The sequence below is a fragment of the Dipodomys merriami genome, unplaced genomic scaffold, assembly GCF_024711535.1.
Source record: "Dipodomys merriami isolate MVZ:Mamm:240054 unplaced genomic scaffold, mDipMer1.0.p SCAF_17, whole genome shotgun sequence".
In the NCBI taxonomy this organism is placed as follows: domain Eukaryota; kingdom Metazoa; phylum Chordata; class Mammalia; order Rodentia; family Heteromyidae; genus Dipodomys; species Dipodomys merriami.
The window spans coordinates 7,560,607-7,574,216 of NW_027203048.1; the positions used below are offsets into that span (position 1 = coordinate 7,560,607).

A 13,610-nucleotide genomic window follows, 5' to 3' on the forward strand; every position below is an offset into this window, starting at 1 on the left:
GAATGTTAATTCTCTTACCTTCTTACCCTTTTGGTTGATCTGTAAGGTTTCTGCTTTTCTAGTTTTCTCTCAGTTTATCATTACATACTCATTTATATTAGGTAAGGGAACAATTACAGTATTTTCCCTGTTCTTCATTGCCATTTCCAAAGTATTATTTCCCCTCACAAGTACAATATGTTTTTCTGAGGCTTAAACTACCCAGCAATACTATTCTCCACCCCCCCCCCCATTTCATTGGTATTTATTAACCACTTAGGTCTCTTAGGTCCTGATCCTCATTTCTTCATCTTCACTATTCTTTAAGTTTGTGACATCTTCATAGATGATCAACAAGAACAACAGCAGCAACAAAAACTAACTAAAAAAGCCCTAAAGCTTTTCTTATATCTGGTACAGCCATTTTAAGTTTTATTTCTCACTGAGATTTCCATTCTGTTGGCCCTTCTCTTTATCATTATTTCCTCTCCTCGTATCCTTTCATGTCTAGTAAATACTAACTTCATTTTTATCATAGTTCTTATGTTAAATCTTTAACATCTTTGTTCCTTCTTCTTGGCCCATGTCTCCTAAAACTCTGAATCTATATGAACCCATCAATCTATTTCACCAACCTTTTTATGTGCTTATATCTGAACAGCTAAATATTATTGGGAAAGAAAATCATATAATTAGGCACACAGTCTTCAATTTAAACTCCTGACCTCTAATATCAAATAAGCACCCAACATTGCTCAAAATACTCGTTTCCTCTACCATGCATGCACCCCAACACCTCCAACATGCCTACTTCTCTCTCCTGAAACCACCTAATATTCCATCCGTTCTTATTTTTACGAGCTAAACATCTTGCTTCATTAATTCATTCATCCCTGGTACTCCCTAATCTTTTCATCTTTTCACCAGTAAAACTTCTTGCAGCTGCACACCTCTTCTGTCTCAAGTAAGTTGTTCTATGCCCTAACCTAACAGGAAGGTTCTTTCTGATAGTTCATTTACTTACAATTTTAAGACTTGCAGCAGTTGACTTCTTACTTTCTAAAGATTTAAGTGCATCCACCTTTCCCCATGTTACAAGTATTCTTTTATTTTCCCCCATTTAATCGTTTAACCTATGCTCTGGGTTCTGCCTCTCCAAGAACTGTACTCTGTCAATGAACACCATTTTTATATCCAATCTCCATCTCTTCTCTCTTTTCTCCTTTCCTTTTTACTTAGTTTTTGTCAAGATTTTCTTAAGCCCCACTCAAATTTTTTTTTTTCCTTCAGGCTCATGCTTTCTTTCCACCCTTCCTAAATCCCCATTCTTGATACACTGCTTACTACACAATTGAAGGTCACAAAAGGGCTTCAAAAGACTTCTTGTTGACTAAAGTTAATAGATATTTTTCAATACTATGATAACTGCTCACTCTACCACATTTTACTATCATGACTATAGAAGTACTTTTTTCTTGCTTTTTGTGACAAGGTCAAGTCTCCTAACTACTCTGATAGTCATAATTCACACTCTTTTACTTTCCTACATTGCTTTTGATGGAAGAATCAATAAGCATGAAAGATCAGGAAGCAAAAGCAGAGGGAATAAAGTAAAATAAGAGAGAATAGTCTGCTGGCCTGCAGAAAACCAAATATTAACTGGAATAACCAGTAGAGTCCACAATTCATTATTGAAATTCATTTCACGGACATAAAATTTTGGGTTTAAGTTTTCGTGCATTTTGTATCAGAAGCTCTAAGACTACATAATCTGGCCAGTCAAACTATAATCATAAAGGCTTATACATGGCAACTATGTTACTTCTCTCTTTTTAATCTGCCTACTTTTCTGAGGTAACAAATCAGAATATTCCTATCTTTACTATGGAATATGTATGCATCTGCCCATTTTAGTACTGAGTAGAATGTGTGATCAAAATCTACTAAACAAGTGGTTAATACAAAGCACCTTCCTAAAATACGAATATTTTAAATATGTGTGTTATACATGACAGTCCAAATGGTTTAACCAAATAATTTAAGTATTTTTACCTGAAGTGCATGCATATCTAAAAGTGAGCCCTGGTAATCAGATCTAATTAAAGCTGCCCCTGTATTACTGGTTCAACTTTTCCTTATGGTAGAATTAGGATGCAGCCTGGTGCACATATGAATATGACATAGCTTTGTCTTAGATTTTAGAAAGTGTAACTTTAAGCAATGGTTTTTAGTGTTAGGGGTAAATGATTTAACTTCACATTGTTTCAGTTTTTCCTTGAAATGCCTTTGTAATCATCCCATTGGTTAACCCGATTCTCAGGGATGATGTAAGGGAACCAAATGGGCTTATGAGAAAGGCACCTTCCTGATTTCTAACATTAGACTTAACAGGCAATTAGACAGCAGAAGAATATTAGAACAAGCAGAAGAAAAAAAGGTCTTTATTATATTTGTTATTTCAAACAAAAATACTCAGATAAAGGCAAAGAATAGTCTAGTTAAAAAAAAAGAAAATCATAAAGTAACTCAAAAAAGAAGCTAGACATTAGAAAATAACCTTAAGTAAGAGGAAGAGGTGGTTGAGACAGCTTAGCAGAGACAAAAGGCACTGAAGAACAGAGTCATCCATATTCCCACACTGTAAGATAAGGCAGATAAAAAGCCAGTTAAACTATGTACAAATTTTAAAAAATAATGTTAAGGAAGATAATTTGGCTGGCTTGTTTGATCATTGATAACAAATGATTTTGCTTACTTTAAATTGTTTCTCTACAGGAAATATACTTCTATAAGGTATATGATTAACATTATTCCCTTCAATGTCCTGTCTTTAACAGAAGCCATCCTAGTCCTTTCTTTATAATGTTCCTTATTTGTTCCTTACTATCATAATGTTCATTACTAGTATTGTTATTCTAAATAAGATTGTAAGACTAAAAACATATGAAGAAACTGTTCTTACAGAAATGCTATTTAACATCTTATGCTCTGAAATTGTATGTGCAGTTTGCAAAAGTATAAGACTAGTCTCAAATTTGAATTACTTGCCATTAACCTGGTTTTATTATATCCATTCATAGATTCTGCTTCAGTATACAACTAAAATTGCACACAATGATAAGCATGTGGTATGCTTTAGACATCTGCTTTGTCAGTATAGCAAACAGTAAGACATGAACCTAACTTTTCAAGTAAAGTGTAGTGTCATATTCTGCTTTGGATTTCACTGATTATTGCATTCTTTCATAAAGGTAATTAGCATTGCATAGTAAGAGAAACAAAAAGTTATTTAACATATTAAAAGAATTTCTACCACCAGAACTATTTAAATTTTTCCTTATTTTATTATGTTGCCTGAGATCATGTAGGCTGACATCAGTTTGATAATACTGATAAAGGACGCTGTTCTCAAATCATATAAATTCCAATTAAAATAGAACTAATTCTCAAAAATTGTGAGAAAAACTATGTTTAGTTATGTGACACAATGTTGACAGTGTTTTACAAAACACTAAAAACAATCTTGAAATTCTAGTAGAGTTGAAATTTAAGTTACAAGCCAAGAAAAGGTATAAAAAGTCAAATATATAACAATAGCTTTATTCAATCTATTTAATCAAAATAAGAGGCAGGAAGGTAGCTACTTAGAAATGAATATAATAGAAGATAAGTACCTTCAGCTGACTGTTAAATGAATCCATTTCTGAGAGTTTAGATGCAGTTTCTTTTTCAAGAGCATCTAGTTGTTCTTTAAGTCTTTGGCATAATTCTTCCTTTTCTGATGATTTTTTATGAAGTAAACTGATCCCTGAATCTGAAATGCAAAATGTCAGAAGTTCCTATATCATTACCATCTGTCATTCTTGCCTGGTCAAATTAGTGTAACCAGAGAAAGGCAAAGGACATAACACACATATGTGGAATAGAGGGGAAAAAATCTAATAGTCCTTTTCCTTTCTAGATCATACCTTGGGAATATCAAAGGTAATGCTTTTAAGCACTGATTCTACACTCCAAAGAGTCAGAATCTGAAACAAAATGGTACATTAAATAAAGCGTTTCACCAATCTAGTCTTCAGGTTCTTCATCTCTTACAGTAGATATCATACCATCTTACTAAATATGGTGATGAATATAAAGCCTTAGTATAAAGCCTAGCCCATAGTAAATATTCAATTAAGACCATGAGTTATTAAAATAGTTTTACTAAGTGCATTTTTTTTTTGGGGGGTCAGCGTGGGGCCTAAACTCTGGGCCTGGGCACTCTCCCTCAGCTCTTAAGCTCAAGACAAGCACTCTACCATTTGAGCCACAATGCCACTTTTGGTTTTCTGGTGGTTAATTGGAGATAAGAGTCTATGGACTTTCCTCCCTGGGCTAGCTTTGAACTGTGTTCCTCAGATCTCTGCCTCCTGAGTAGTTAGGATTACAGGCATGAGCCACCGATGCCTGGCAAAACATTTAATTTTAAAGAAGCTATTGTTGCTGGGTGCTGGCGGCACACACCTGTAATGCTAGCTACTCAGGAAGCTGAGATCTAGAGGACAGATTGTTGGAACCAGCTTAGGCAGGTAAGTTCACCAGAGTTCATCTTCAATATAACTAGCTAAAAGTTGGACTGAGGTATGGCTCAGGCAAAAGAGTATTTCAATTCATACCTTGCTACAGGCATAAAAAATTACTGTCTATATTTAAGATGTAGAACATGATGCTTTGATAGTGAAATTATTACTCTAGTGAAGCAAATTTATTCATTACCTCATATATTTACCTTTTCTTTTTGTGCAAAGAGCATCTAAAATCTTAGCAACTTTCAAGTGTACATCACTATGCTGCATATTAAGTCTTCAGAACTTATTCATCTTTAAGTACATACCTACTGACCAACATCTCCCCTAACTTTCTAAACCCTAGTAACCACCAACCTATTGTTTTCCAAGTTCAATTTTTTTAGATTCCACATGTAAGATCACACAGTATTTATTTTGGGGGCAGTATGACTTTTTATATTTTGTGGCTGTACTGGGGGTGGAACTCAGGGCTTCACACATGCGAGGCAAGGGCTCTCTAACTGAGCCTATAGCCCAAGCTCAGTATTATCATTTCATTTAATAGTATTAATTCTATTTCATGAACATATTTTTCCATTTATTTACCTTTTTCAATTGCTTTTATGAATCCTTTATTATTTTCAGAGTACAGATCCTTCATCTCTTTAGTTAAATTTATTTCTAGGTATTTTTAAAAGATTTTTTTTGTTGTCAAGGTGATATACAGGGATTACAGTTACGTAAGGTAATAAGTACATTTTCTGTCAAACTTGTTACCTCTTCCCTCATTTTTCTTTTTTTGTGGGGGGGGGGGAAGTCCGGTCGTGGGGCCTGAACTCTGGGCCTGGGCGCTGTCCCTCAGCTCTTCAGCTCAAGGCTAGCACTCTACCACTTGAGCCACAGCGCCACTTCCAGCTTTTTTCTTTTTGCTTATGTGGTACTGGGAAATTGAACCCAGGGCCTCATGCATGCAAGGCAAGCGCTCTACCACTGAGCCACATTCCCAGCCCCTTCCCTCATTTTTCTAAGTATTTTTTATTCTAACATAAATTGGATTTTTTCATAAATGCTACTGATTTTTCAATGCTCACTTGTATCCTGTGACTTCATTCAACCCATTTATTGGTTCTGTTTTCTTGTGGAGTCTTCAGTTTTTCCTACCTATAGAATCATGCATCTGCAAACCTGGGTACTTTTACTTCTTTTCTGATTTGGATGCCTTTAATCCTTTCTCTTGTCTGACTGCTCTTCTTAGTGCTTTTAATACTTATATTCAATAGACATATCAAGAATGGGCATTCTTGCCTTGTATTGGATCTTGGATGAAAAGCTTTCTGTTTTTCCATACTGGTTAAGATGTTAGCTATGAGGTTTTCTTTCTCTGCCTATTTTGTAAAGAGATTCTAGCATGAGAGGATACTGAACTTTGTCAAATGCTTATTCTATATCTATTGCAATGACTGTAGGTTTTTATCTTTCATTTTCTTAATGTCATGTATATGAACATGATGTTTTGACAGAAACTAACCTTCCAAAAAGTTGTTTCAGTTTAAGATACAAATAGAACTTAATATGTAAATACTGTATGCTCAATTACATTGGGTATTGTCAATCTTTTCATTTTTTCTAGCAAAAAAGAAATTGCATTATTTTAATTTATACTTTCTTGTTAATTAGTGAAGCTGAATAAACATCTACTAATGTTTACCAGCCATAGTCCTTTTTTTCCCCCCAGTCCTGGGGCCTGAACTCAGAGCCTGGGCACTGTTCTGAGCTTCTTTTGTTCAAGGCTAGCACTCTACCACTTGAGCCACAGTGACACTTTCAGCTGTCTATGTTTATGTGGTAGTGAGGAATCAAACCCAGGGCTTCCTGCATGCTAAGCAAGTACTCTACCACTAAGCCACATTCCCAGTGCCCCCCATAATCTTATATTAACTGATTTTTAACCTTTCTCTATTAACCATTTTCAATTGGGCTATTTTCACTTCTGATTCACAGAATCCAAATTCTTTTTTTTTTTTTTTGGGGGGGGGGGTCCAGTCGTGGGGCCTGAACTCTGGGCCTGGGCACCGTCCCTCAGCTCTTCAGCTCAAGGCTAGCGCTCTACCACTTGAGCCACAGAGCCACCTTCCCAGCCCAGAATCCAAATTCTTGTATGTTTTTTAATTTTCTTATTGTTCATGTTTTTCATTATGAGAAAAGTTATCACTTTGAGGGGTTTCTGGGTTGTTTTTTTTTTTGAGACAGGGTCTTGCTCTGTAATCCAAGCTAGCTTTGAACTCAAGATCCTTCTGTTTCTACCTACTGAGTGACAGTAATACAAGTGTGTGCCATCACACCTGGCTCTTCCAGGTGAATTATCTTGCCAAGATTTTTTTCCCCTTAAAATAGAAATACTTAAAACTGAAATGGGACACCCTCCCTCTCTCCTCCCACACACACTGTAGATGATAGTGTCTTGTAGAAACATAGCACTAGACATGCAGCAGCTGTATCCTTGGGCCTTGCTTCAGCCCTTGGGCAGATCTAAACTGATCTCTAGCACCTTCAAAAACCATCCTTTGGTCAAAAACATGAAGGAGGCTCAAGACAAACTTTTGTCTTCTTTTCCCAATATGTTATGTGATCTCAAATAGCTAGCAAAAGTAAAATTAGGCTAAAACCCCCCCAGAGTGCTAACCCTCATGTCATCTAACTGGTTTTCCTTCCTCCCTGCTAATGCCTTAAGCATCACTGTTCAGGATGAGCTCCCTGAAGGCTACTTGTGCAGGCCACTGGGCCTTAAATGACATAGTGTGCGAAGATCTAACGTTCTCATTCACAAAGTACAAATCAAACCAAAACATATAATCAGACTACAATCACGAGCTCTAAAGAGGGAACATTTTATGTTGACCCAGAATTGATGAAAGTATGAGTGCTATTACATAAGTATAATCTTCAAAGTTAGTACAGGCAGCTGGGCACTGGTGGCTCACACCTGAAATCCTAGCTACTCAGAAGGCTGAGATCTGAGGATCATGGTTTGAAGCCAGCCTGAGTAGAAAACGCTGTGAGACTCTCATCTCCAATTTGCCAGTCAAAAACTGGAAGTGGAGCTGTGGCTCAAGTGGTAGAGTGTTAGCCCTGAACAAAAAAGGTAAAGGAAAGCCGGGCGCTGATGGCTCACACCTGTAATCCTAGCTACTCAGGAGGCTGAGATCTGAGGATCGTGGTTCAAAGTCAGCCTGGCAGGAAAGTCCATGAGACTCTTATCTCCAATAAGCCACTAGAAAACTGGAAGCAGCGCTATGGCTCAAGCGGTAGAGCGCTCGCCTTGAGCTGAAGAGCACAGGGATAGCGCCCAAGCCCAAAGTTCAAGCCCCATGACCAACCAAAAAAAAAGGTAAAGGACAGTGCTCAGGGCCTGAGTTCAAGCCCCAGTGCTGGCACAAAATAAGAATTTAAAAAAAAGAAAAAAAGAAAAAAATGAAGGAAGGCAGTGAGAGAAACAAAAGGGTCTGAAAGAAAGAGCCAAACTGTTCTGTTCAGTCACTGAGCTACAGATCTGGATTCTTGCCACGTTTTTAAATTTTATTTATTTATTTATTTATTTTTGCTGGTCCCAGGGCTTGAACTCAGGGTCTGGGCTCTATCCCTACACCTCTCTGTGCTCAAGGCTAGTGCTCTGCTACTTGAGCAACAGTGCCAGGGCTTCATGCATGCTAGGCAAGCACTCTAGCCCTAAACCACATTCCCAGCCCAGTTTTTTTGCATTTTAACCTTATAATTTTATTGTTATTATTAAGGTATTGTACAGAGGGGCCACCATTTCCTAAGTCAGGTAATGAGTACATTTCTTTTTTGGACGTCATCCTTTCTTCACTTTCCCTCAGTTTCCCTCTCCTGTCTCTGCCCAAAAGTTGCATAGTTCCTTTTCCACATAGTGCATTCTGAATATTATACTTGCATTTGTTCATCAGACTCTGATCGGTTATAGGCCCACAGAAACATACATTTATTATTTTATAGGTACAACTGTACTACTCACAGATAAACCACTACAATAAGCACTGGTTTATCAGTTTTATCAATAAAGAGGTGGTATTTTAGTTTCTCATCTGTCTGGCTTCTTTGTTTTATTGTATGCTTCGCTTTAAAGTTATCTAATTTGGGACCTGAGCCAATAAAAATATTACATTCCCATAAACAGCCTTATAATATTTGTCTCACAGGTATCAGCAGGGCAAGCTGGTAAAATTCTTTGCATGAATGAAGAGTTAGAGAAAAAGTTTAGCCAGGTGCTGGGAATGTGGCTTAGTGTAGAGTGCTTACCTAGCATGCATGAAGCCCTGGGTTTTATTCCTCAATACCACATAAACAGAAAAAGCCAGAAGTGGTACTATGGCTCAAGTGGTAGAGTACTAGCCTTCAGCACAGAGAAGCTCAGGGATAATGCCCATGCCCTGAGTTCAAGCTCCAGGACTGGGGGAAAAAAAAAGTTTACCCAGGCACTGGTGCCTCACACCTGTAATTCTAGCTACTCAGGAGGCTGAGATCTGAAGACAGTGGTTCAAAAACCAGCCCAGGGAGAAAAGTCTGTGAGACTCTTACCTCTAATTAACCACCAGAAAACTAGAAGTTGAGCTGTGGCTCAAAGTGGTAGACCAAAAAAAAAAACAAAAGAGAAAAGTGCAAAAGAGCTGGGTGCTGGTGGTTCATGCCTATAATCCTAGCTACTCAGGAGGTTGAGATCTGAGGATCATGGTTCACGGTTCAAAGCCAGTCCGGGCAGGAAAGTCCATGGGACTCTTTTGATTTTTTTTTTTTTTTTGCCAGTCCTGCTTTACCTGTATTTTTCAAGGTTTTTCTGAAATTTTAAATTTATAACAAAAATATTATTTTGAATAGAATGCTCCTTTTAAAACCTAGTAGACTATGACTTGACAGTTGTAGAGAAAAAATAAAAGAAGACAACACAAATTTAAGGAACTTACCTGGTGTATTGTTGAACTGCATGTTTTTAATTCTTTCATTTAGTAGTTGCTTCTCAGGTACCAGATAGATAAGCTTATTTTGATATTCCTTATAAAAGCAAAAGCAGAACCTGATTAAAACTCTGTAATATCCAAAAATGTTTTTTTTTTTGTTTGAAATTTTTTTTGGGGGGGGGGTCCGGTTGTGGGGACTGAACTCTGGGCCTGGGCGCTGTCCCTCAGCTCTTCAGCTCAAGGCTAGCACTCTACCACTTGAGCCACAGTGCCACTTCCGGCTTTTTTCTTTTTGCTTATGTGGTGCTGAGGAATCGAACCCAGGGCCTCAAGCATGCAAGGCAAGCACTCTACCACTGAGCCACCTTCCCAGCCCCAATACTGTTTTTTTTATTGTGAAAATACTGTACAGAGGGGTTACAATTACATGGGCAAGATAATGAGTACATTTCTTATCAAGCATTGTAGCCTCCTCCTTTGTTTCCCCTTCCCATTCCTTCCCATCCTCCCCCCTCCAAAAATGTTTTGAAAACTTTAAAATATGATTTAATCACCTTTGAAACTTAGTACAGGAATAACAAGTAGTTGTAAAATGCTTTTAAGTTATGAATAAACTAGAATGGAATTATGTAGGATTTAAAAAGAAAATAACATCAATTTATGAACAATTGGCTGAAAATTAAAGGCACAAAAGAAAATCTTCATCATTGAGGAGTATCTACAAGCACATAATTTTTCACATTCCAATGGATAACTGTGGACAAAGGGGAACAGGAATCTAAGCGGTTCATACAATTCAAAAGGCAAACATGTATTAAAAAGGGATGAAAAACCAGGTACTGGTTGGTGGTTTATGCCTGTAATCTAGCTACTCTGGATACTGAGATCTGAAGATTGTGGTTTGAAGTCAGCCCTGGCAGGAAAGTCCACAAGACTCTACAATTAACCACCAAAACACTAGAAGTGAGCTAGGGCTCAAGTGATAAAGCAATAGCTTTGAGTTAAAAAAAACTCAGGGACAGGGCTGGGAAGGTGGCTCAGTGGTAGAGCGCTTGCCCTGCATACATGAGGCCCTGGGTTTGATTCCTCAGCACCACATAAGCAAAAAGAAAAAAGCCGGAAGTGGAGCTGTGGCTCAAGTAGTAGAGCTCTAGCCTTGAGCTGAAGAGCTGAGGGACAGCGCCCAGGCCCAGAGTTCAGGGCCCATGACCAGACCCCCCAAAAAAAACAAAAACAACAACTCAGGGACAGTGCCCAGGCCATGAGTTCAAATCCCAGGACTCACACTCACTCACACACACACACACACACACTCCTTCCCTTCTCTCTCTCTCACACACACACACTCCCTCCCTCTCTCCCTTCACACACACACACACACACACTCCCTCCTTTCACACACACACACACACACTCCCTCCCTCTCTCCACACACACACACACACACACTCCCTCCTTTCACACACACACACACACACTCCCTCCCTCTCTACACACACACACACACACACACACACACACACACACACACACACACACACACACACACACACACACACACACACACACACACACACACACACACACACACACACACACACACACACACACACACACACACGGACTAAGAATTTAGGGAGAAATAGGCAATCAGGTTTAAATCACAAAGAAAATGTTTTATGGACTGATAACCAGTCCAAACAGTAACAAGAACTGGCTAAGAGGACTCCAGATATATGGAACACTTCTAGAATGATTATTCTACAAACAAGAATCATTGACCAGACTCTATTCCTAAATAACAGACTCATCATGTCTTTAAGGAACTATCCAGCATTCTCTCATCACAATTCTGAAAACTTCCTAAAGTGAGTATCAATAGTCATATTGTGTTTTTAAAATGTTTTTACTTTCTTCCAATAGCTATATTGGTAATGTATGCTAGGAATTTTGTGTGTGTGTGTGGGGTCTCTCTCAAAAATTCCTATGTCTATATGTAACCTAGGGGTTAGGTAATATATACTATAGTATTAAGAAGTAGGACTTCAGGTGGTGATTAAATCATGGGGATTATTCTCTAAGGAATGCTGTTAGTGTTCTTATAAAAGTAGGATATGTGGCTCAAGTGGTAGAGTTCCTACCTAGCCATCATAAAGCCCTGAGTTCAAACCTAGTACCATGCACACAAGAAAGTATTTATGAAAAAGAATGAAGCCAGGTGCTAGTGCCTTACACCAGTAATCCTAAATACTCAAGAGGCTAAGATTTGAGGATCATGGTTTGAAGCCAACCTGGACAGAAAAGAGACTCTTATCAGAAAAAGCAGGAAGTGATACTACGGCTCAAGTGATAGGATGCTAGCCTTGAGCACAAAGAAGCTCAGAGACAATGCTCAGGCCCTAAGTTGAAGCCCCAGGACTGGCAAAAAAAATTAAATTAAAAAAAAAAAAGAGAGAGTGAGCAAGAGAGAGAGAATGAAAGCAACTACTTTGTCCCTTACAGAATGTACGGGTGTAGAAAAATGCCACTTCCATAGCAGAAAGCAAATCCTCACCAGACAATGAATTTGTTAGTGACTTGACCTTTAAATTCCTACACCTCCAGAACTGTAAGCAATAAATTTGTTGCAAAATTACATGGTCTAACATATTGTGTGATAGCAGCAGGAATGGATTAAAACAAATATATAAATATTTTTATTTAAGAGTTCAAACTCAAGCCGGGCGCCGGTAGCTCACGCCTGTAATCCTAGCTACTCAGGAGGCTGAGATCTGAGGATCGCAGTTCAAAGCCAGCCTGGGCAGGAAAGTCCGTGAGACTCTGATCTCTAATAAACCACTAGAAAACTAGAAGTGGCGTTGTAGCTCAAGTGGTAGAACACTCACCTTGAGCTGAAGAGTTCAAGGACAGCACCCAAGCCCAGAGTTCAAGCCCCACGTCTGGGGGGGGTGGGGGTGGGGGAGTTCAAACTCAAAGTAATCAAAGTCAATTTATAAAATGTTAAGCAGTACTTAACCACATGTATAGCAGCTTCAGGAGGTGTATGGATTCTGGTATTACATATAGGCTGTGGATATTTATATTACAAGTCTTTCAGAAGCTTAAGGACACATGATCCCCAAAGCACAAGTATTCTGTCAGAAAGAAGTGCTGGTAATGATATGTGTTTAAGGACAATTTAGCAGCAAAGGACTTACCTGAAGCTCCTGTTGAAGTTGCTTGATTTCCATAATTTCCAGGTCACACTGCTTATCTAGAACATCCAGCTCTGTCTTTTGGGTTTGCTTTCTGAGCCGCACATCTTGAAGTCTGCCTGAGAGCTGATGGTGTTTACCACTCTACAGAGCAATTACATAAAGACACAGTGACATAAAGTGCTAACAGGAGATACTCCTAAAGGGAAAAAATATATATTTATTTATAATTTATGACTTCACACTTGCTAGGAAGGTACTCCATCATTGAGCCACACACACTCTAGTTAAAATTTTAAATTTCATTTATCATTCAGACTTAATCTGAAATAAACTGTCTAAAGCTAAGTAGAAAATATTGTCTGTAAGACAAAAGAATTGTCTATAAACATCAAGAAAGCTATTGGCAGGAAATATTTTCACAGTGTAAGAGCTGATTATTAAGATGAAATAGCACAATTTTAACACACTGCATTTTTCTTTTTCATTTCAGCACTTGGCCATACATTTATAGTATTACTATTACACAGGTAGACATTCATTTTTATAAAATCCTACTATACCATCAAATTCATGTTTATAGGATCCTAGGATTGTAAAAATCTAGAGTTCTAGACTTTATTTTCTTCCTTTACATTTCAAACTAAGTCTTTTAAGATCTTGAATCCCTGAAACCTAATGTATAAAGTCTACCAGTGAAATGACTAGTATTTGCTAAGAATGTAAGAATTATAGTTTTACAGAACTAGAAGAAATTTTAAGACATATGTCAGTGGACAATTTAAAATCATTTTGTTTTTAGTAGTAGAATCTTTTTATCCAATCTGCCCTTAGACAAATCTCAAAAAAAATAAAGTAAAAAAATGGGAAGGTATTGATTGGAAATTGTCTGTACTCTCTTGATTAAAATTTAT

The 13,610-nt window shown here is 37.8% G+C and overlaps 1 protein-coding gene across 4 annotated transcripts in view; it reads right to left on the bottom strand.

The window, feature by feature from the left end:
• The window catches only part of Itsn2 (intersectin 2), a 131,322-nt gene that overhangs the window by 68,035 nt on the left and 49,677 nt on the right, over window positions 1-13,610 (bottom strand). For 3 of the 4 annotated variants that reach the window (XM_070025124.1, XM_070025123.1, XM_070025122.1), the window contains exons 14-17: window positions 12,700-12,840; window positions 9,509-9,596; window positions 3,654-3,793; window positions 2,537-2,617 (exon numbers count right to left, since the gene is read on the bottom strand). In XM_070025124.1, the coding sequence (XP_069881225.1) occupies window positions 2,537-2,617; window positions 3,654-3,793; window positions 9,509-9,596; window positions 12,700-12,840 (450 nt within the window). The remainder of the gene's footprint in view (window positions 1-2,536; window positions 2,618-3,653; window positions 3,794-9,508; window positions 9,597-12,699; window positions 12,841-13,610) is intronic. The other variant, XM_070025125.1, reaches the window with a different exon arrangement.